The following is a 24,621-nucleotide window of genomic DNA, read 5'->3' on the forward strand; positions in this document are numbered from 1 at the left end:
AGATTTTATAAAATGAAACAAGTATACAGCAGCTCAGCCCAAGTAGTAAAACTCATTAATCCTCATGATTCTTCTAGTGATTGGAGGCAGTTGAGGTGATCATGTTTTAAAAAAATTAAACTGAGACATAAATGACATAATCTCTTTTACCATGCTTTGAAACTAAGACCTTTAGAGAATTAAAAAATTATATGAATATAAATGATGTTACTTTTACCTTACGGTGGGAATGGTCTTCTGGGGATACTGCTGTTTCTTTTTCATTTTCTGCATCTTCAGCCCTTAAATTGGGGATTGCAGTGTTGTCGGGTGCTACCATTTCAGCAGTTGGTTTGGCATGATCAGATAATAATCTTGCATTTGTCTGAAAAAATTAAAAACTGGTTTTCGTTATTCATGTCTGGATGCTAATTTAAAAATTTGCTAGTTACTCTTGTTGTCATCATTATTAGTAGCAATATACTTCATTCATACCAACAATTTAAAAATATTCTCTAGAGTTTTTGAGGATATAAGCAAATACCTAGAACAGAATGTTAAGTGGAAGCAGAATCTCAATTGTGTTTAAGAAAAAGCAGGCTGGGCGCGGTGGCTCAAGCCTGTAATCCCAGCACTTTGGGAGGCCGAGACGGGCGGATCACGAGGTCAGGAGATCGAGACCATCTTGGCTAACACGGTGAAACCCCGTCTCTACTAAAAAAAAAATACAAAAAACTAGCCAGGCGAGGTGGTGGGCGCCTGTAGTCCCAGCTACTCGGGAGGCTGAGGCAGGAGAACGCATAAACCCGGGAGGCAGAGCTTGCAGTGAGCTGAGATCCGGCCACTGCACTCCAGCCTGGGCGACAGAGAGAGACTCCGTCTCAAAAAAAAAAAAAAAAAAAAAAAGAAAAAAGTTATTTATGCAGAGACTAGGTGAAAATAAAGCAAAATGCATTTCAATAATGGTAACTTTGAGTTTTGAAATTATTTTCTGTGTTTTTTAAACTTTTGCAAAGCATTTATACTTTACAATTTTGGAAAGTGTTGTTTAGCGGAAATTTGAAGTCAAATAAAGTTAACCATAGGATATAGTATTGTACATTTTCCTAATTTAAGTACTCACTAATAATTAGCCGAAAAATTTATAAACTTTTAATCAATATTTGTTTGATTTCTTAACACCATTGGCCTTAACATTGATCAGGAAATCTTAATAAAAAACAATTTAAGGGCTGGTTGCGGTAGCTCACGCCTGTAATCCCAGGTCTTTGGGAGGCTGAGGTGGGCGAATCACTTGAGGTCAAGGGCAGGAGTTCATAACCAGCCTGGACAACATGGTGAAATCCCGTCTCTATTAAAAATACAAAAAATTAGCTGGGCATGGTGGTGGGTGCCTGTAATCGCAGCTACTCAGGAGGCTGAGGCAGGAGAATCGCTTGAACCCTGGAGGCGGAGGTTGCAGTGAACTGAGATCATGCCATTGCACTCCAGCCTGGGCAACAAGAGGGAAACTCCATCTCAAAAAAAAAGAAAAAAATTTAGAAATAATTCAAAGACTGTGTGAGACAGGGCACTAAGCCTAGTAGAAAAGGGCATGTCTGGACTATTAATTTCTATTGGAGGGATGGTCCTATTTCTAGCAAGATTGGAGACTTAGATAAAGAGCTGGGCAGTGATGCATGATGGGGCAGTTGAACAACTGAACTTGGAGGTAAGAGTCCTCCATTCAAGTCTTGCCTCTGCTATTTACTTTCTATCTGTGGTTTGACAGGTCGTTAATATTTTTTATTAATTTAAAAATATTAATAAAATTAATCACATTAACTTATTAATTAATTAACTCCAGCCTCTTGCCCAGGGTGGAGTTCAGTGGTGCAGTCTAGGCTCACTGCAACCTCCGCCTCCCAGGCTGAAGCCATCCTTCCACTTCAGCCTCCCCAGTAGCTGGGACTACAGGCACCACCATGCCTGGGTGATTTTTGTATTTTTTGTAGAGATGAGTTTCACTATGTTGCCCAGGCTGGCCTCGAACTTCTGAACTCAAGCAATCTTCCTGTCTTGGCCTCCCAAAGTGCTGAGATTACAGGCATGAACCACCACGCCCGGTCAAAGTCATTAATTTCTACCCTGCCATCTCTCAAGGTGGCAAGAAATATCAAGTGAGCAGAAATATCAAAATAAGGTTATGTATAAAAAATATTTTATAAATTTTAAGGAGTTGCCCAACTGAAAACTACTATCGCTAGCACTAACCTCACACCGTGGTAGTAATATAAACTGCCCAGTATCTGAGGCAGATATTCACTGTGGATCTTTATTAGAGAGATACTCGGGACACTCAGATGGCATACCCAGGTGTAAGTATGAAACTGGGATTCTATTTGGATTAACTTTTTATTCCATTAGCAGGTCCTATAGTGCTGACTGTGTAATATAAAGAAAGCCATAGAATACAGGATTTATTTTTTAATTTTTAATTTGTTTTTTGAGACAGAGTCTTGCTCTGTTGCCCAGGCTGAAGTACAGTGGCGTGATCTCGGCTCACTGTAACCTCCACCTGCTGGGTTTAAGCGATTCTCATGCCTCAGCCTCCTGAGTAGCTGGGATTGCAGGTGCCTGCTACCATGCCATGCTAATTTTTGTGTTTATTTATTAATTTTTTTTAGTAGAGACAGGGTTTCACCATGTTGGCCAGACTGGTCTTGAACTCCTGGCCTCAAGTGATCTGCCCACCTCGGCCTCCCAAAGTGCTGGGATTACAGAGAAGAGCCACGGCTTCTGGCCAAAGTACAGGATTCCTTTAGGTTTGGTTTGCTCTTTTGCTTCGTATCTCCTTTTCACCTAAGATGGGTAATTAATTTGAAAAAGTTTATAAAGAGGCCGTAAAGAAGGGGGAAAAGGAAAAAGAATGGTGGCCACTTTGGTTAAGCTGCCAACAGGGAGCATCATAGAAGGCAATGGATGGGGGAGATTTTAGGCTTATTAGTGGAGAACTGGCCACTCTCTCTGCCCCTCCATCCACCTACTGCCCAAGCAGGAAGAAATGCACACAAAAAATGGCAACTCTTTTACTTTCAGAAATATTCTGCAATTGAAATTACGTTTTATCATTATGAGCATATTTCTATTTATTTAACGTGCCCTCTGGAAATCTATTTGGAATCTCCTAACTACCCCAATCCATTTACATCTGGAGAATTCAGGCAGGCAGGGAAAATGATACAAATTTTTAATAGGTCAGTTCTATGAGAAGATACTTAGCTTTCTAGTGTTTGGCTAGGTTTACATGATATCAAATTGTCCCAGAAAGGAAACATCTGGAATGTGTCTAAATACAAGTGTGTCATTCAAACATTTGGTTCAAACTTTTTTTGTTTTTTGAGACAGAGTCTTGCTCTGTCACCCAGGCTGGAGTGCTGTTGTGCGATCTTGGCTCACTGCAGCCTCGACTCCCCTGGCTCGAGGGATCCTCCCTCCTGTGCCTCCCAAGTAGCTGGGACTACAGGCACATGCCATGGCACCTGGCCAATTTTTTTTTTTCTTTTTTGTAGAGACAAGGCCTCACTATGTTACCCAGGTTGGTCTTGAACTCCTGGGCTCAAGTGATCCTCTGGCCTTGACCTCCCAAAGTGCTGGGATTACAGGTAGGAGGCACAGTGCGTGGCCCAAAGACACTTTTTTATGTATATTTACATAATAGCAACAGCTGCAAGGACAAAGCACATTTTCAGGAGAAAATAATGGTTTTGTGGGAACTCCTTTCAGTGTTGAACATTAATTTGTCCCGATTTTGTAATTTCAGGGTGTAATGTATAATTTCAGCTGGAGTAGCTCCACACTGCTTAAGCATGATTCCTGATAGCGGTCATAAACTCTGTCTTCCAAGAACAGCTTGGTCTGGATGCCAGGGAGTTTGTTTTTGGTGACACATTTGTCAACCAGGAGCTAGCTAACAACTTATCCAAAAAGCCAGGACAGAATTTTACACCTAGAGAGGAAGGGAGGAAAGGGACAATTGAGAAATTGCTTTGTCTTTTTAAAAGAGGCTGATTCCTCCATTTGGTGAAAAAGAAAAAAAATGGCACAATCCTTTGGTTTAATGCAGGATTCCATGGATCATTTGCGGAACGTCTCCGGTGGTCATCCGTGCCATGGTTTCATTTGTTTTTTAACTTTCAGTTTGTTTTGAGTCCACTGATGCGGTTTCAAATGATCTGATGTGTGTTCAGCTGCTTTATTGCTGTGCAAATGGGGCCAGTATATCTGACCACGAAGAAGAGAATATTCTAGTCCTGCCTACTTTCAGCATACTTGCTTGGACAGCCTCCCAAGGATGAGTTAGGAGCTTGTTTATGATTACTGTATCGTTTCCTGCCTAACCCATTGGTTCCTGTTTTCATTATAGACTCTCAAAATTTTTCTCAGCCAGCATCTATTTGATCTTGAAGAAAATGCTGCTGGAGACTGTGGATATGCACCTTAATTTTTTTTTTTTTGACGGCGTCTCGCTCTGTTGCCCAGGCTGGAGTGCAGTGGAGTGATCTTAGCTCACTGCAACCTCCACCTCCTGGGTTCAATTGATTCTTCTTGCCTCAGCCTCCCGAGTAGCTGTGATTACAGGTGCCCACCACCACACCCGGCTAATTTTTGTATTATTTTTAGTAGAGACAGGGTTTTGCCATGTTGGCCAGGCTGGTCTTGAACTCCTAACCTCAGGTGATCCGCTCACCTTGGTCTTCTAAAGTGCTGGGATTACAGGCGTGAGCCACTGCGCCCGGTCTAAAGTCTTAGGTTTATAATAACAATGTGATGAACTTCCCTGGGAGAATTTATTTCTTCCTGTCTTGGGTATTTGGGCATATTCTATGGCTAATAAACAGATAGCCCACGCTTTCTGCTGCATATTTATTGTGTCTTGTAGAACCTGATAGTTCAAAAAAAATTTTTTTAAGTACCTTGAGTTTTCCAATTACTTGTTTATTACTTGGGCAACAAGGAATATAATTAAAATAAAAAAGAGAATTTCAAACCATTATATAATAACATTTTCTTTTAAATGGAGGATTTCTAAATTAAATATTAGGAGAAAGAGATGTAATAACAGAAGAAAGGAAATTTACCGGGATTGCAGCTGCAGTTCCCAAGATACACAGGAAAAAAAGCCCAGTCTTCATGCTTTCCAGATCTGTGAACCAACAAGATAATTATCAGTGGTAGGGAAAAGTTTCCTCATGAAAAACTGAAAGCTAATCTTAGCAAATACTGAGCTTGATATTGTCCTTGGCATATAAAAGTGATTTCTATCTTTGTGGATTAATATGTCTGAAAAGACAGATTGATAGCAGTTCTTACTCAGTTGTGTACCTGTGAAAATCACTCCCTGATTTTTTGGTCAGGCCATGTTTGGCAGAACATCTCTCTGTTTGTGACTGTACTTCTTTGAGTAAAGACGCTGTGCAGATCTCAGGTCTTAAGATTTGTGAGTATTTATAATGAAAAAAAAATCACGAAATGAAGTAACGTGGTATGTCAAGTTTGAGTAAAAACACGCCGCCTGTTTAGTGGTAAAGAAACACATTCATTCAGTGAAGATTTTTAGTCATACAACACTGCACTGCCACAGAGTCATAGACCTAGAGGGCATTTATGTTCATCTAATACAGAGGTCTCTACTGGCAATCTGTGAGTTGGGGGTGGCCTTCAGATAGGTTTGGTTTGGTAGGCACTGTGCATTTTAAACCAGTATTTTATTTCATTTTATGTTATGTTATGTTATGTTATGTTATTTTTGAGACGGAGTCTGGCTCTGTCGCCCAGGCTGGAGTGCAGTGGCCGGATCTCAGCTCACTGCAAGCTCCGCCTCCCGGGTTTACGCCATTCTCCTGCCTCAGCCTCCCGAGTAGCTGGGACTACAGGCGCCCGCCACCTCGCCCGGCTAGTTTTTTGTATTTTTTTTAGTAGAGAGAGGGTTTCACCATGTTAGCCAGGATGGTCTCCATCTCCTGACCTCATGATCCGCCCGTCTCGGCCTCCCAAAGTGCTGGGATTACAGGCTTGAGCCACCGCGCCCAGCCTAAACCAGTATTTTAAATTCCAGAGGTTTCATGTCAAAATCTAAATTTCCAGTTTCTCTTGAACCATCTAACCTCTTAGCAACAACAGGCCTTGATGACAACAGTTGGCTGCATCTGCGTTGAGACCACCCTCTGTAAGGGATGCTGGCGTTTGTGCTAGATCTCTCACTTTTGTTATTTGCCTTTCATTTGAATTTAGTTAGTTCCAAATGAACTCTTTAAGTTTAGAAATGAGACAAGTGAGGCTCAGAGAGGTTAAGTAAGTCATCTCCAGATGAACTCTGGGTCTAAGGCTTTTCCCACACACCAGTTATATTATTGTGGTTCTTGAAAGTAGTGGGCAGCCTACAGTTTTTTGCAGGGTATCCCTGAGTCTGGTGGTCTGATCTCTAACTGGGATTAGGGCTACAGTTTTTAGTATTTAATAGAGGTTTTGTGGATCTCCCAGACATACTAGATGACTCCTTTAAATTATTTTTTGCAATCATAAACACATTCACAGTTTAAAATAAGACTTTGAGGTTTATAAAGAAACTAAGCAGTTTCTTCTGCTACTTATCCCAATATTTCTACACAATATGCTTAAACGGATATTTTAAAATATATTAAATATTACTCTAGGGATTTAATATTGCAACAACTATCACTTCACACACATGCACGCACGCGCGCACAACACACACACGCACACACTTCTCTTCCTAAAATAATTTTATCACAATTCTTATTTAAATTTTTATTTAACATTCATGACAGTGTAAATGTTCTTCACAGCTGAACCAAGTAGTAGTTTCATGTGTTGAACCACACTGACGTTTCTTTTCTTGAACAATATTTTGGTTTTGTTTTGATTTAGAAATTGCCTTCCTTTTAAAGCTTTTTACATACTTTTCTGTGCACCCGTCACTTATTCTTCCTGAATTTTCCAACAAAATTAAAAATTTCCTCTTAATATGGTAACAACAATAACAACAACATAGCAACATTAACAGCCCCTTAAGGAAATCCCTCGTGTTCATGTCCCCCCTTGGAAGTCGCACTCCCAGAGTCTCAGATTTCTTGCTTCCTTTGGACTGGTGTATTCCAGGCTGCTGTGCGGCTTTTCTCCTGGGGTTCATACTTGGAGTCACCACACCTTGGTAATCCCCTTTGTCTTTTTTCTTCTGTTTGATTTCTTTCTGCCTAGGTCCCATGTATTTTTCTTTCTTAGTTTTCTCTCTCATTTTGATGAAGCACATATTCCATAAGTTTCTTGAGAAATATACACAGGAGACAGAATTTTTAAGGTACTGCATATTAGAAAAATATCTGTATTTTACCCTTTACTTGGTACATAGTTTGACTAGATATAGAATTCTAGATTGGAATGTTTTTCTCAGAATTTTTTTTAAAGCATTGGTCTATTTTCTTATAATTTCCAGTGTTGCTAGTAAGAACTCTGATGTGAGATTTTCCCCCAACGTTTTTACAAACACAGTATTTTTTTTCTTCTTTATGGATGCTTTTACATTTTCACATTTGGCCCCAGTCTTCTGAAATATTACCATCTCTGCCTTAGTTTGGATACTTTTACATTTACTTTAGAAACTCATTAGGCCCTTTGAATTTGGAAATTTACGTATTTCTGTTCTGGGGAGCATTTCATGTGTTAGTTCTTTAATGATTTTTGCCCTTCTATTTTTTGTCTTTTCTTTCTGGAATTTATATTAGTTAAATATCAGAATTCTGGGATTGATTCTCCGATTTCAAATCATTTTTGCTCTTCTCTTCAATAGTGTGTCCATCATTCTGGGAAACTTTCTCAATGTTACCTTACATCTCTCCCATTGATTTTTTTTTTTTTTTTTTTTCTAGAGATAGGGTTTCACCATGTTGCCCAGGCTGGTCTCAAACTCCTGAGCTCAAAGTGATCTGCCCACCTCAGCCCCTCAAAGTGCTAGGATTACGGGGATGAGCCACTGTGCCTGGCCTCTCTTATTGATTAAAAAATTATATTCATATACTTCATTTTCTTTTTAAATTTTATTTTTAAATTGACAAATAATAATTTTACATATTCATGAGGTACATAGTGACGTTTCACTACATATAATGTATAGTGATCAGATAAGGATAATTAGCATATCCATCACCTCAAACAGTTATTATTTCTTTGTATTGGGAACAGTGTCCTCTTTCTAGCTATTTGAAATATATAATATCCTACAGTGGTATAGAGCACTAGAACTTATTCCTCCTATTAGCTATAGTTTTATGTCCTTTAGCAAATATCTCCGTATTCCTTTCTTCCCCTCACCCTTCCCAGCCTCAAGTATCCTCTGTTCTACTTCTTACTTCTATGACATCAACTTTTTTCGCTTTCACATGAGTGAGAATATGCTTATATACTGTTAATTTTTTATTTCCTGTTGGCTTCTCTTTTTAATATTGTCCTGTTCTTTATTAGTGTGACATATGTTCTTGTCTCCTTGAGGATATTAATCAAATATTTTGAAAATTTCCTCTGCATCCAGCATTTTCTGTTTCCTTCTTGTTCCTTTTTTTTTTTTCCCCAGTTAGTTTGTTTTGATCTTTGTTTTTCATGTTGAAAGCTTTTCTCTAATATTTGACGTATTTGGCTGTCCATTAATACTTAGCAGTGAGTCACTAGAAAGCCAATTAGAACTTTATGGACAGGGCTTGGATGGCTCCCAAAGAACAGTTCCGTGGAGCATTGGAGGGTTCCAAGGAGCAGGAATCTGACAGTCTCGATGGGGCACCCCAAAGGTCATTCTCAGATATTTTAGGGAGATTTTCTTTTCTCTAGAGGAGAAATTCCTACCTCTTACCTTGGGAAGCAAATATAAACCTGGTTGCTAGCATTCTGTGAGATGAGTGAAGAGACTGGAGTTCTCAGTGCACACACTGATTTTTCACTTAGCCCTAGGTTTCTGTATGGCTCCACCTGCCACCTGACATTGTGCTTACCCTGAGTACAGAGCCAGAGGATAAGCTTTTTCCTGCTTGTGTTGAAACATGGAAGTCCTCTGCCTGTGCAGGCAGGAGGAAGGATCTTGAATCTAAGAGTTAATCTGATAGGCTTTCAACCAATACTCCAGATTTCAGCCTCTATCCTCACCTTGCCTTTCAAGTCACCTGGTGCCTCCAATTCTGGAAACTTGCATGGGTTCTTCGGTGTGAATGGCTTCCTTCTTTGTCTATGGCATCCTTCTCTGCAGACTCTTAGGTTTAAGCTTTCCCGGTTCTAAGTCAGTCTTCCATCTTCTAAAGATGTGTTGACACTTTTCTTCTTGTCTCCTCTTCTTTTATCTTAGTCACTGTGAGTCTATATTATTACTATTCTTTTCCTATCATTATTCTGGAATTTTAGCAGGGAGTGGCAACATATGTATATGTTTCATCTCCATTTAACAACAGATGACTTCCATTTCTTTTTTTTTTTTTTTAACTGGAAAGAATTATATTTTATTGCAGTTTATAAAAAGGAAAACTTGTAATTTTGTTTTTGGAGTTAAGAAAATAATCTAGCAATCCAGGCCAAATAAGACATTCTTAGAGAACGAGGGTCTTAGTATGATTAAATTTTTTGGCTTCACTGATCATATTGAATTTTATTCTTTCAATTATTGCATAATAAGAAGAAATTCACATAGTTGCTTAGGGGTGGAAATATTTTTTTTAATTTATTTATTATTATTATACTTTAAGTTGTAGGGTACATGTGCATAACGTGCAGGTTTGTTACATATGTATACTTGTGCCATGGTGGTGTGCTGCACCCATCAACTCGTCATTTACATCAGGTATAACTCCCAATGCAATCCCTCCCCCCTCCCCCCTCCCCATGATAGGCCCCTGTGTGTGATGTTCCCCTTCCTGAGTCCAAGTGATCTCATTGTTCAGTTCCCACCTATGAGTGAGAACATGCGGTGTTTGGTTTTCTGTTCTTGTGATAGTTTGCTAAGAATGATGGTTTCCAGCTGCATCCGTGTCCCTACAAAGGACGCAAACTCATCCTTTTTGATGGCTGCATAGTATTCCATGGTGTATATGTGCCACATTTTCTTAATCCAATCTGTCACTGATGGACATTTGGGTTGATTCCAAGTCTTTGCTATTGTGAATAGTGCTGCAATAAACATATGTATGCATGTGTCTTTATAGCAGCATAATTTATAATCCTTTGGGTATATACCCAGTAATGGGATGGCTGGGTCATATGGTACACCTAGTTCTAGATCCTTGAGGAATCGCCATACTGTTTTCCATAATGGTTGAACTAGTTTACAATCCCACCAACAGTGTAAAAGTGTTCCTATTTCTCCACATCCTCTCCAGCACCTGTTGTTTCCTGACTTTTTAATGATCGCCATTCTAACTGGTGTGAGATGGTATCTCATTGTGGTTTTGATTTGCATTTCTCTGATGGCCAGTGATGATGAGCATTTTTTCATGTGTCTGTTGGCTGTATGAATGTCTTCTTTTGAGAAATGTCTGTTCATATCCTTTGCCCACTTTTTGATGGGGTTGTTTGTTTTTTTCTTGTAAATTTGTTTGAGTTCTTTGTAGGTTCTGGATATTAGCCCTTTGTCAGATGAGTAGATTGCAAAAATTTTCTCCCATTCTGTAGGTTGCCTGTTCACTCTGATGGTAGTTTCTTTTGCTGTGCAGAAGCTCTTTAGTTTAATGAGATCCCATTTGTCAATTTTGGCTTTTGCTGCCGTTGCTTTTGGTGTTTTAGACATGAAGTCTTTGCCCATGCCTATGTCCTGAATGGTACTACCTAGGTTTTCCTCTAGGATTTTTATGGTTTTAGGTCTAACATTTAAGTCTCTAATCCATCTTGAATTAATTTTCGTATAAGGAGTAAGGAAAGGATCCAGTTTCAGCTTTCTACTTATGGCTAGCCAATTTTCCCAGCACCATTTATTAAATAGGGAATCCTTTCCCCATTTCTTGTTTCTCTCAGGTTTGTCAAAGATCAGATGGCTGTAGATGTGTGGTATTATTTCTGAGGACTCGGTTGTGTTCCATTGGTCTATATCTCTGTTTTGGTACCAGTACCATGCTGTTTTGGTTACTGTAGCCTTGTCGTATAGTTTGAAGTCAGGTAGCGTGATGCCTCCAGCTTTGTTCTTTTGACTTAGGATTGTCTTGGAGATGCGGGCTCTTTTTTGGTTCCATATGAACTTTAAAGCAGTTTTTTCCAATTCTGTGAAGAAACTCATTGGTAGCTTGATGGGGATGGCATTGAATCTATAAATTACCTTGGGCAGTATGGCCATTTTCACAATATTGATTCTTCCTATCCATGAGCATGGTATGTTCTTCCATTTGTTTGTGTCCTCTTTTATTTCACTGAGCAGTGGTTTGTAGTTCTCCTTGAAGAGGTCCTTTACATCCCTTGTAAGTTGGATTCCTAGGTATTTGATTCTCTTTGAAGCAATTGTGAATGGAAGTTCATTCCTGATTTGGCTCTCTGTTTGTCTGTTACTGGTGTATAAGAATGCTTGTGATTTTTGCACATTAATTTTGTCTCCTGAGACTTTGCTGAAGTTGCTTATTAGCTTAAGGAGATTTTGGGCTGAGACAATGGGGTTTTCTAAATATACAATCATGTCATCTGCAAACAGGGACAGTTTGACTTCTTCTTTTCCTAACTGAATACCCTTGATTTCTTTCTCTTGCCTAATTGCCCTAGCCAGAACTTCCAACACTATGTTGAATAGGAGTGGTGAGAGAGGGCATCCCTGTCTTGTGCCAGTTTTCAAAGGGAATTTTTCCAGTTTTTGCCCATTCAGTATGATATTGGCTGTGGGTTTGTCATAAATAGCTCTTATTATTTTGAGGTACGTTCCATCAATACCGAATTTATTGAGCGTTTTTAGCATGAAGGGCTGTTGAATTTTGTCAAAAGCCTTTTCTGCATCTATTGAGATAATCATGTGGTTCTTGTCTTTGGTTCTGTTTATATGCTGGATTATGTTTATTGATTTGCGAATGTTGAACCAGCCTTGCATCCCAGGGATGAAGCCCACTTGATCATGGTGGATAAGCTTTTTGATGTGTTGCTGAATCCGGTTTGCCAGTATTTTATTGAGGATTTTTGCATCGATGTTCATCAGGGATATTGGTCTAAAATTCTCCTTTTTTGTTGTGTCTCTGCCAGGCTTTGGTATCAGGATGATGTTGGCCTCATAAAATGAGTTAGGGAGGATTCCCTCTTTTTCTATTGATTGGAATAGTTTCAGAAGGAATGGTACCAACTCCTCCTTGTATCTCTGGTAGAATTCAGCTGTGAATCCATCTGGTCCTGGACTTTTTTTGGTTGGTAGGCTATTAATTATTGCCTCAATTTCAGAGCCTGCTATTGGTCTATTCAGGGATTCAACTTCTTCCTGGTTTAGTCTTGGAAGAGTGTAAGTGTCCAGGAAATTATCCATTTCTTCTAGATTTTCCAGTTTATTTGCGTAGAGGTGTTTATAGTATTCTCTGATGGTAGTTTGTATTTCTGTGGGGTCGGTGGTGATATCCCCTTGATCATTTTTAATTGCGTCGATTTGATTCTTCTCTCTTTTCTTCTTTATTAGTCTTGCTAGTGTTCTGTCAATTTTGTTGATCTTTTCAAAAAACCAACTCCCGGATTCATTGATTTTTTGGAGAGTTTTTTGTGTCTCTATCTCCTTCAGTTCTGCTCTGATCTTAGTTATTTCTAGCCTTCTGCTAGCTTTCGAATGTGTTTGCTCTTGCTTCTCTAGTTCTTTTATTTGTGATGTTAGAGTGTCAATTTTAGATCTTTCCTGCTTTCTCTTGTGGGCATTTAGTGCTATAAATTTCCCTCTACACACTGCTTTAAATGTGTCCCAGAGATTCTGGTATGTTGTATCTTTGTTCTCATTGGTTTCAAAGAACATCTTTATTTCTGCCTTCATTTCGTTATGTACCCAGTAGTCATTCAGGAGCAGGTTGTTCAGTTTCCATGTAGTTGAGTGGTTTTGATTGAGTTTCTTAGTCCTGAGTTCTAGTTTGATCGCGCTGTGGTCTGAGAGACAGTTTGTTATAATTTCTGTTCTTGTACATTTGCTGAGGAGTGCTTTACTTCCAATTACATGGTCGATTTTGGAGTAAGTACGATGTGGTGCTGAGAAGAATGTATATTCTGTTGATTTGGGGTGGAGAGTTCTATAGATGTCTATTAGGTCTGCTTGCTGCAGAGATGAGTTCAATTCCTGGATATCCTTGTTAACTTTCTGTCTCGTTGATCTGTCTAATGTTGACAGTGGAGTGTTGAAGTCTCCCATTATTATTGTATGGGAGTCTAAGTCTCTTTGTAAGTCTCTAAGGACTTGCTTTATGAATCTGGGTGCTCCTGTATTGGGTGCATATATATTTAGGATAGTTAGCTCTTCTTGTTGAATTGATCCCTTTACCATTATGCAATGGCCTTCTTTGTCTCTTTTGATCTTTGATGGTTTAAAGTCTGTTTTATCAGAGACTAGTATTGCAACCCCCGCTTTTTTTTGTTCTCCATTTGCTTGGTAAATCTTCCTCCATCCCTTTATTTTGAGCCTATGTATGTCTCTGTGTGTGAGATGGGTCTCCTGAATACAGCAGACTGATGGGTCTTGACTCTTTATCCAGTTTGCCAGTCTGTGTCTTTTAATTGGAGCATTTAGTCCATTTACATTTAAGGTTAAGATTGTTATGTGTGAACTTGATCCTGCCATTATGATATTAACTGGTTATTTTGCTCGTTAGTTGATGCAGTTTCTTCCTAGCCTCGATGGTCTTTACATTTTGGCATGTTTTTGCAATGGCTGGTACCGGTTGTTCCTTTCCATGTTTAGTGCTTCCTTCAGGGTCTCTTGTAAGGCAGGTCTAGTGGTGACAAAATCTCTAAGCATTTGCTTATCTGTAAAGGATTTTATTTCTCCTTCACTGATGAAACTTAGTTTGGCTGGATATGAAATTCTGGGTTGAAAATTCTTTTCTTTAAGAATGTTGAATATTGGCCCCCACTCTCTTCTGGCTTGGAGAGTTTCTGCCAAGAGATCTGCTGTTAGTCTGATGGGCTTCCCTTTGTGGGTAACCCGACCTTTCTCTCTGGCTGCCCTTAAGATTTTTTCCTTCATTTCAACTTTGGTGAATCTGGCAATTATGTGTCTTGGAGTTGCTCTTCTCGAGGAGTATCTTTGTGGCATTCTCTGTATTTCCTGGATTTGAATGTTGGCCTGCCCTACTAGGTTGGGGAAGTTCTCCTGGATGATATCCTGAAGAGTGTTTTCCAACTTGGTTCCATTTTCCCCCTCACTTTCAGGCACCCCAATCAGACGTAGATTTGGTCTTTTTACATAATCCCATACTTCTTGCAGGCTTTGTTCATTTCTTTTTCTTCTTTTTTCTTTTGGTTTGTCTTCTCGCTTCATTTCATTCATTTGATCCTCAATCGCAGATACTCTTTCTTCCAGTTGATCGAGTCGGTTACTGAAGCTTGTGCATTTGTCACGTATTTCTCGTGTCATGGTTTTCATCTCTTTCATTTCGTTTATGACCTTCTCTGCATTAATTACTCTAGCCATCAATTCTTCCACTTTTTTTTCAAGATTTTTAGTTTCTTTGCACTGGGTACATAATTCCTCCTTTAGCTCTGAGAAATTTGATGGACTGAAGCCTTCTTCTCTCATCTCGTCAAAGTCATTCTCCGTCCAGCTTTGATCCGTTGCTGGCGATGAGTTGTGCTCCTTTGCCGGGGGAGATGCGCTCTTATTTTTTGAATTTCCAGCTTTTCTGCCCTGCTTTTTCCCCATCTTTGTGGTTTTATCTGCCTCTGGTCTTTGATGCTGGTGATGTACTGATGGGGTTTTGGTGTAGGTGTCCTTCCTGTTTGATAGTTTTCCTTCTAACAGTCAGGACCCTCAGCTGTAGGTCTGTTGGAGATTGCTTGAGGTCCACTCCAGATCCTGTTTGCCTGGGTATCAGCAGCAGAGGCTGCAGAAGATAGAATATTTCTGAACAGCGAGTGTACCTGTCTGATTCTTGCTTTGGAAGCTTCCTCTCAGGGGTGTACTCCATCCTGTGAGGTGTGGGGTGTCAGACTGCCCCTAGTGGGGGATGTCTCCTAGTTAGGCTACTCAGGGGTCAGGGACCCACTTGAGCAGGGAGTCTGTCCCTTCTCAGATCTCAACCTCCGTGTTGGGAGATCCACTGCTCTCTTCAAAGCTGTCAGACAGAGTCGTTTGCGTCTGCAGAGGTTTCGGCTGTGTTTGTTATTGCCCTGTCCCCAGAGGTGGAGTCTACAGAGACAGGCAGGTTTCCTTGAGCTGCTGTGAGCTCCACCCAGCTCGAGCTTCCCAGCAGCTTTGTTTACCTACTTAAGCCTCAGCAATGGCGGGCGCCCCTCCCCCAGCCTCACTGCTGCCTTGCCAGTAGATCACAGACTGCTGTGCTAGCAATGAGGGAGGCTCCGTGGGTGGGGGACCCTCCCGGCCAGGTGTGGGATATGATCTCCTGGTGTGCCTGTTTGCTTAAAGCGCAGTATTGGGGTGGGAGTTACCCGATTTTCCAGGTGTTGTGTGTCTCAGTTCCCCTGGCTAGGAAAAGGGATTCCCTTCCCCCTTGCACTTCCCAGGTGAGGCAATGCCTCGCCCTGCTTCAGCTCTCGCTGGTCGGGCTGCAGCAGCTGACCAGCACCGATCGTCCGGCACTCCCCAGTGAGATGAACCCAGTACCTCAGTTGAAAATGCAGAAATCACTGGTCTTCTGTGTCGCTCGCGGTGGGAGTTGGAGACTGGAGCTGTTCCTATTCGGCCATCTTGCTCCGCCCCCCGATGACTTCCATTTCATATTTTCTTCATATTCTCCTTATTTTCCTCCATCATTATCATCATCATTTTTGGTGTGGCACATAGGAATTCCTATGAGTCTTTGGTTCTAACTCAGCAAATGAAGGTCCACCCCCCAACTTTTTTTTTGAGACAGAGTCTCACTCTGTTGCCCAAGCTGGAGTGCAATGGTGCAATCTCGGTTCACTATAACCTCCGCCTCCCAGGCTCAAGTGATTCTCATGCCTCAGCCTCCCAAGTAGCTGGAATTACTGGCATGTGCCACCATGACTGGCTAATTTTTGTATTTTTAGTAGAGACGGGGGTTTCGCCATGTTGTCCAGGCTGGTCTTGAACTCCTGGCCTCAAGTGATCCACCTGCCTCGGCCTCCCAAAGTAGCAGCAAATGAAGTTTCTATTGAAGAAAACGGGGCAATAGCATAGGCTTCCTCATCATGTTAGGAACAAGAACACATTTTTACCTATCTCACTATTCAAATAACACAGGGTGGGCCGCCTGTTCCAGGCAACAGTGAGTTGGAAGAATGGAGAGTAAAGCTGCACATAGAAAGTGGTTTGGGATTGTGTGTGTGTGTGTGTGTGGTGGGGTAGGGGGTGGGAGGGTTGAATCAGTGGTGTGGGGAGAAACTTAAATCATTTATAATCTTAAATAAACTAGTCTGGACTAATCAAGTCCCAGTTTTAATGAAAATGACATGTACTTGGAGACTCAAGTATAATTCCTCTAAATTATCCCTCTGAAAATGACTCCATATAACAAGGAGAAATTTAGAATATTAACAATGGAATGCATGTTTACTTTATTTAGAAAGGGTAATGGCATATAAAATATACTTGAAATTTCTATTGCCATAGTGCTTTGGCTTTACCAAATAAATTTACAAATGGGATATTACCTTATTTGATCTTTACAACAACCCCAGGATGTGGCAGATGAAGAACAGGCCTAGAAAGCCTACAGTGTGACATGCTGGAGGTCACTGACTCTGTAGAAGGGGAGCTGGGATTGAAGCTAGATTTCCTGGCTCCTAGTCCAGCTTTTTTCTAGCTATTTTGAAAATTCTCCATTTTACCTCTTACAGAAAAGGTGTAAGGAAGGGGGGCAAAAACTAAAAAAATCCCAAAACAAACAAACAAAAAAACACCACTGGGACGAATTGAGATTTCACTTTGAGTTTGAGTTTTTAAAGAAAAAGTTCCAAACATTTTAAGTAGTAAGATGGTACGTACTTGGCAAAATGCACTTCCTTGTGTTGAAGGAAAAAGCTTATCTTAGAAGGTTGGTTGGATTACTTGATATCAAAAGTTTCTTTAAATAAAATCTCTTATGGTCTAAACAAGGCAAAAAGTATAGGAATTCAATTTTCAATGAAAGAAAAATGTATTTAAGTAAAAACATGGAACAACCTCTCCCCGCTGCCCCAAACTCTAATACATTGAAAAATACCTTACAACGAGAAAAGCATTAAACTGTCAGGAGAGCTGGATTCTGTCTCTAGCAGTGTCCCTGACTGCCAGGAGACCTTGGGAAAGTCACTTGCCCTTTCTTAGATACAGTTTTCTCAAGTGATGAACCATGAAGAGTGAGACCTAGATGATCCTCTAGCCCTAATATTTTAGGATTCTAAAATTGAAAATAATTCCATTAATTTTATGAACCCTAAATTGCTGCTATCTTTTCCCTTTAAACTACTAAACCCACTAACATATATTCCATGATTTTTATTGTATTAAAATAAAATATTTTATATATAGTAATTCATGCTTAAAGTAAATATATAGACTCTATTATCGATGATAATTTAAAACATTCTATCCTGTTAGTGAATGCTAATTGCAAATAATCATTGAAAAATGCAGTTTCTTTCCTCTACATTTTAAAATCAACATTTACTTATTTATTCATTTATTCCATAAATATTTATTAGATTTGTGGAACTATAGTCACTTATATTTTATTTTATTTATTTATTTTTATTTTTGAGACAGAGTCTGGCTCTGTTGCTCAGGCTGGAGTGTAATTGCAATCATAGCTCACTGCAGCCTCTGACTCCTGGGCTCAGGTCATCCTCCTGCTTCAGACTCTGAAGTAGCTGGGGACATAGGTGCACACTACTATGCTCGGCTAATTGTTTGTATTTTTTTGTAGAGATGGGGTCTTGCCACGTTGCCGAGGCTGGTCTCAAACCTCTGACCTCAAGCATTCCTCCTACCTCAGCTTCCCAAAGTGCTGATGAGCCACTGTGTCTAGCCTTATGTTTTAGATCAGTATGTTATTACTATTCTACTGTTTTTGAAAACTATAGAAATACAAAATAGTATGATTTAGTGCAGGGTTTCTTTACCTTGGCACTATTAACATTTTGGCTTGATGATTCTTTGTTGCGGGAGGCTGTCCTGTGCATTGTAGGATGCGTAGCAGCATTCCTGGTCTCTGCCCATTAGATGTCAGTAGCGAGCCCCCATCCCCCACCAGCTAGGGACAACCAAAAATGTCTCCAGACATTGCCAAATGTTCCATGGGGGGCAAAATCGCCCTGATTGAGAACCATTGGTTTAGTGGAAGCAGAATGGTGCTTTCAGATTAGAGAGATATGCATTTGAAGTCTGGAGCAACATTTGCCATCTATAAGATCTTTGGCAAGTTACTTAGCCCTCTAAGCCTCAGATTCCCCATCTAAAAATGGGGATAACATCTGCCATGGTTAATTTTATATGTCAACGTGACTAGACCATGGGATGCCCAGATATCTACTTAGACATTATTCCTGCGTGTGCCTCTGAGGGTGTGTTCTGAAGAAATTAGCATTTGAATTGGTAGACAGAATAAAACAGATTGCTGTACCCAATGTGAGTGGGCATAATTCAATCCATTGGAGACCTGAACAGAACAAAAAGGCAGGGGAAGGAAGAATTCCTTCTCTCTCTCTGCCTATCTGTTTGAGTTGGGACATTGATATTCTCCCATGGGACTGGGACTTAACACCATCAGCCCTCCAATTCTTAGGACTTCAGACTTGGACTAGAACTCACATCATTGGTTCTCAGGTCTTCAGACTTGAATGGGAACTATACAATTGGCTCTGCTGGTTTTCCAATTTGCTGACTGCAGATCTTGGGACTGGCTCCATTAATGTGAACTAAGTCCTCATTATCTGTATCTATCTACCTACCTACCTACCTACCTACCTACCTACCTACCTATCTCCTATTGATTCTGTTTCTCTGGAGAACCTTGACTAATAAAACATCTAATTCAGTTTTGTGAGAGTTAGAAGAAATGATACCTGTAAATCTGCCTGATACCTAGGAGATGCTCAATAAATTTTAATTCTTTTTTCTCTCATCTTCCAGATAAGTTGTAATTATTGAATAAACAACCTAGATTCTCAGAAAATAATGTAATTTAAGTTTTGCTGTGAGGTCAGAAAAATTGTCCAGTAGAACATTAAAGTCCATTCTGGCCACACATTTAGGCTCCTTTTAATGCCAGGAGTGTTTCTGACATTCACCACACACAACAATGGAATTAGGCACATGGAATGCTACTCTATTTTCTTACAAATGGTACAATTTAAAGGGGAAGCAAGAATTAACAAAAGTGTTGTGCGTCATAAGGCTCATTTCTTTTTGACTTTGTTTGTTGCAGCAACATGCACAGCTAATTAAATTTGAGAAAATATTTATCTTTTAATCTGTCCGCATGATCTCACAAGTTCCCTTCATTTCCCTAAATCTAAATGTAGCTGAATGAATCAAAAGGAAAGAATGTCCAGTTGGTGAGGGCATGCATCACTCATTCATTTCTTTAAATTCATTCATTGAGTGCTTACTAGACACTGCCTAAGTACTGGGACATATAGTTTCTGTCTTAAGAGTTTCTGCATGTGGAAAATCTCAAATTGCTTTTCCTCTGGTCTCACACCACACTACCATCAACACAGAAGACTTCTGTGACCAAATGTGGAAGATTTTTCGTCATCAACATGCAAGCAATCAACTCTGCAGCAGGCACCAGCTGAGTGTCTTCCAAATGAATTCTGACACTGTGTAACTGGAGATAGCGTCAGATCCCACAGGTTGAGGGCTCAGTCTCACAAGACATCTTCCCTTTCCCAGATACCAGTCACAAGATCAGGCCTCCAGAACTTCGGACTGACTGGTTTCAAGTTGGGCTTCCATGACTCCCTCTTTGGGTTCGATTAATTTGCTAGAGTGGGTCACAGAACTCAGGGAAACACCTACTTGGGTTTACTGGTTTATAATAAAGGATATTACAAAGGATACAAATGAAGAGATGCAAAGGGCGAGGTATGGGGGAAGGGGCACAGAGATTCCAAGCCCTCCCCAGAACACACCCTCTAGGAACCTCCACAGGTTCCGTTATCTTGTAATGTCTTCAAACCTTGTCCCCTTGGGCCTTTTATGGAGACTTCATAAAAGGATAGGCACCACTGACAACCACATAGAAATGTGTTTAGACAAAAAGGGTATGCTTTAGTCCTCAAAGGCTGAGTAGGGAAACCCAGCAAGGCCCATCTGTTCAGATTCTTTTTGGCCTCTTTTTTTTTTCCTTTGAGGTGGGTCTCACTCTGACTGTGAGGCCGGAGTGCAGTGGTGTGATTTCGACCTCCTGGGCCCAAGCATGCTCCCATCTCAACCTTCCAAGTAGTTGGGGTTACAGGCGATTGCCTCCACACTTGGGTAATTAAATTTTTTTTTTTTTCCTGTAGAGACAGGATCTCCCTATGTTGCCCAGGCTGGTCTTGAACTCCTGGGTTCAAACGATTCTCCCACCTTGGCCTCCCAAAGTGCTGAGATTACAGGCATGAGTCACTGTGCTGGGTCTCTTCTTGGCCTCTCTGTGCAACATTCCTTCCTCCAGAATATGGAGCAGAACCCCTTCTGAAATGGGGGTCTTATGACCTACAATCTCACAAGGTAGGTAAAGGCAGGGGAAGATTAGAGTCCTGCCTTGGGGAGAAAAAGTAGCAGGTAAAAAAATAGAAGATTAGAGAGAGAGATCCTGTTATTCGGAGGTCCACTTATGAGGCCTAAAGTGCACCAACATTATAACATTATAACAAGGTCTATGGGAGTTATGAGACAGGAACCATGGATGAAACATATATATGTGTGTATAGATACATATATGTATATAATGTATATATGTATATAGATAAATGTATACATATATAGATACATGTATATAAGTATATAGATACGATACATATATACATATTAGTATACATATATGTATATACTGTATATGTGTACCTGGAGATAGTGTCAGATCCCACAGGTTGAGGGTTATATGTATACTATATATGTATCTATATACTTATATACATGTATCTACATATGTATTATATACACGTATATATGTATCTATATACTAATAATGCATCTATAAATATATAACATATTTATATAAAATCATATAGTGTAATGTGATGATTACATACATAATGCAATGGAAAGAGAGATTGGAAGCATTTTTAAGTTAGGTAGTTAATAATAGCTAACTTTACTATGTCCTAAGTGCTTAAGTTCTAGGCACTACTCTAAGAGCTTTGCACACACATATTCTTTAAATCTTCTGAACAATTCTATAAGGTAAGCACATTATTGTAATCATTTCACTAGTAAGGAAACTCAGGCATAAAGATCAAGTAACTTTTTCAAGGTTACACAGCTAAGAAGTGGCAGAGCAGATATTTAACAATTCTGTTTGATTTCGGGTCTGTGTTCTTAACTACAGTGTTCTTAACTGCTGCATAGAGATGACGTCCAGAGAAGGTAATTCTTGATCTGAGATTTGAAAACTAATAAACAGTAGTTAGCTGTATGAAGGATGAGAAGTGTACTCTACAGGGTGGCAGGCAGCAGATGGGTGAAGTTGCAGAAGCATCGAGTCTCCAGGATGTTAATATTTGGGTCTCTAGAATGTCAATAGGGGAAGTGGGCTGCAGTAGACAAGGCTCAAAAGCAAGCAGATAGCCATATTGTAAAAGTCATAGTGCATTAAAAAAAAATTAAAAATTCCAGCCATAAAGCTATAGGGACCCAAATAATTATTGTAAGTGTGTATGTGTGTGCATGCATGTGTGTATGTCTCTGTGCGTGTGCACACATTTGTGGACAGCGGTGATGATATAACCAGATTTGCATGTGTGACAGCTGTGTGGAGGACAGACCCGTAGCATGACCTGTGAGAGACAATTGTAACATCAAGGTGAGGTGGTCAGAGCCTTACATTTTGGCTGTGGTCTTGGGAGTGGAGAAAAGAGGGATAGATCCAGGCTGTACTGGTTTGTGAGAGCTGTTTGTTACATTTCAAGAATTTTTTGAGTTGGTTGTTAAAGCCATCAATTAAAAATTAAATTACATACATGTATAATTAAATTAATTATATTAAAAAGGAAAGTAAATAGTAAAAACTCATCACTTCATAATTATTTTACTATTATCTACTCTTTTGAGGTTTTTTACATCTATTATATCTGTTGGTGGAAATGCCATATGTGTTCCGCATGTCTCTTCCTGATACTGTTCAGTGGTGTCACATTAGTAGCTTAAAATCAATAGCAACAGGAGGCAGAGAAACTGTAGGCATACAGGGGCGGGTCCCTGGCAAAATCCCACCTTCAAGCCGAAAAGCCTGAAACCCGCAGCCCAAAGTAAAAACTTCCATTCTCTCCCGATTGGTTCTTTCTGAAAAATGTCTTTTTACCAATAGAATATTGCCTTTTCCAAAACTACCTATGGCCTGCCCTGTCCCCATCCTGTGCCTATAAAGACCCCAGAACTCAGCCAGGAGAGGGAAGAAGCAGCTAGATGTCGGGAAGAAGCGCCTGGACATAGGAGAGAGGTGACTTGATTCAGAGGAGAGGGATCTTCCCTTTCTATTCCCTTTCCAGCTCCCCTGTCCACTGAGAGCCGCTTTCATCACTGAAAAAAAAAACCAAACAAATCTCCACATTAACCATCCTTCAATTCATCTGTGTGACCTCTGTGTGACCTCATTCCTCTTGGGCACTGGACAAGAACTCGGACACACTACGTGCAGGTACCCAAAAAGGCAGTCGCACTGGCCCTTTGCCCTTGCTGGTGGAAGGCAGCTGCCCCACATGATGAGGCAAACGGCTCACTGAGCTGATAACACACTGCTGTCTGCGACAGTGGAGCTAAAAGAGTATGGTTACATGCCGTCTGGGCTTGGGTGGCAGGTGCCCACACCTGGACGCTGGTGAGGGGCCCACATGGAGTTTGCTCCTGCTGGTGCCAAAGTGGCCAGTTCCTGCCCTCGCTTGCTCAGGTTCCTGCACTCATTCACTTGCGCGATCCTTCCTGCAAGGGATTGAGCAGGGCGGGCTGAGTAAACAAGGAAACCCTGCTGCGAGTTCCATGAAGGGGTCATGAAAATATCCTGCATCAAAATCATTTGTGGTGGGAGGATCAATCACACCATGAAAACCATCAAGTGTCAGCCACCTCTACCTCTCTCAGAGAATGGGTTTTTCATTTACCAAAACACAACTGGATAGTTCTAAGAAATAATTAAAAAAAAAAAAAAACAGATAAAACTTAATGACGAATTAGATATTGTAGGAATATGAGAAGGAAAAGTCTTGAGTTATCACATTTCTAATTTGAGCAACTTAGTAAATGGTGGTATTAATTACCAAGGTGAAAGATTATAGGAGGAAGGTTTGGTTTTAGAAGAAAGATAGTGAATTAGTTTTGGGCTTGTTGAATTTGAGTAGAGATATCTAGTAGATACTTGGGTAAATAGGTCTGGAGGTAAGCATGGAGTTTGGGGTTACAGATGTAGTTTGGATGCTGTAGCATGAGCAGTTATTCAACCAGTTGAGCAGAGAGCTGGAGCCAGAACCCTGGGGAGTGAAGATCATTAGGCACCATCAGAGGATGGGAACAGCTAAAGATACAAACAGTGAGAGAAACAAGAGTCACATGAGAAAAGGGAAGTGTTAAATGTCACAGAGAGTTCAAAGCAAACAAAGTCAGGAAATTATCCATTGCCTCTGGAAGTGCAGAGGTTATTGAGGAGCTCAGGGAGAGCCGTTTTGTGGCCGTGGTGTCGTGGTGTCGCTGGATGCCAGCCTGCAGTGATTGGAGAGTGAACAGGCAGTGATGAAGTGAGGTCAGTTAGTGTAGACCACTCTAAAAATGATTGGCTGTGCAAAGGAGAGTAAGGTAGTAGCTTAAAGGGAATGTGCAGTTACAGGAAATTTATATTTGTATTTGAATGTGATCATTCCGATTCCCTTCTGATCCCTTCCCTTCCGTTCCCTTCCCCTCCCTTCCCTTCTTCCCTTCCCTTCCCCTCCCTTCTTCCCTCCTTCCCTCCTTCCCTCCTTCCCTCCTTCCCTTCCCTCCTTTCCCTTCCTTTCCTTTTCTCCTTTCCTTTCCTTTCCTCTCCTCTGTCTTTTTTTTTTTTTTGAGACAGAGTCTCACTCTGTTTTCCAGGCTGGAATGCAGTGGCGTGATCCAGGCTCACTGCAACCTCCGCCTCTTGGGTTCAAGCGATTCTCATGCCTCAGCCTCCTGAGTAGCTGGGATTACAGGCACGTGCCACCAAACCCAGCTAATTTTTTGTATTTTTAGTAGAGATGAGGTTTCACCATGTTGGTCAGGCTGGTCTCAAACTCCTGACCTCAGGTGATCCACCTGCTTCAGCCCCCTAAAATTACTGGGATTACAGG

The 24,621-nt window shown here is 40.5% G+C and overlaps 1 protein-coding gene and 1 long non-coding RNA gene across 3 annotated transcripts in view; one reads left to right on the forward strand and one right to left on the reverse strand.

The window, feature by feature from the left end:
• Positions 1-24,621, reverse strand: part of SPARCL1 (SPARC like 1) — a 63,070-nt gene that overhangs the window by 21,139 nt on the left and 17,310 nt on the right. For both annotated transcript variants that reach the window (XM_015138767.3, XM_078001997.1), the window contains 2 exons: positions 5,100-5,164; positions 218-364 (listed from right to left, as the gene is read on the reverse strand). In XM_015138767.3, coding sequence (XP_014994253.1) covers positions 218-364; positions 5,100-5,153 — 201 coding nt within the window. In that variant the 5' untranslated portion in view covers positions 5,154-5,164. The remainder of the gene's footprint in view (positions 1-217; positions 365-5,099; positions 5,165-24,621) is intronic.
• LOC144340807 (uncharacterized) overlaps positions 1-24,621 on the forward strand; it is a 54,400-nt gene that overhangs the window by 16,033 nt on the left and 13,746 nt on the right. The window lies entirely within an intron of this gene.

Source organism: Macaca mulatta, chromosome 5 (genome assembly GCF_049350105.2).
Source record: "Macaca mulatta isolate MMU2019108-1 chromosome 5, T2T-MMU8v2.0, whole genome shotgun sequence".
NCBI classification, from domain to species: Eukaryota; Metazoa; Chordata; class Mammalia; order Primates; family Cercopithecidae; genus Macaca; species Macaca mulatta.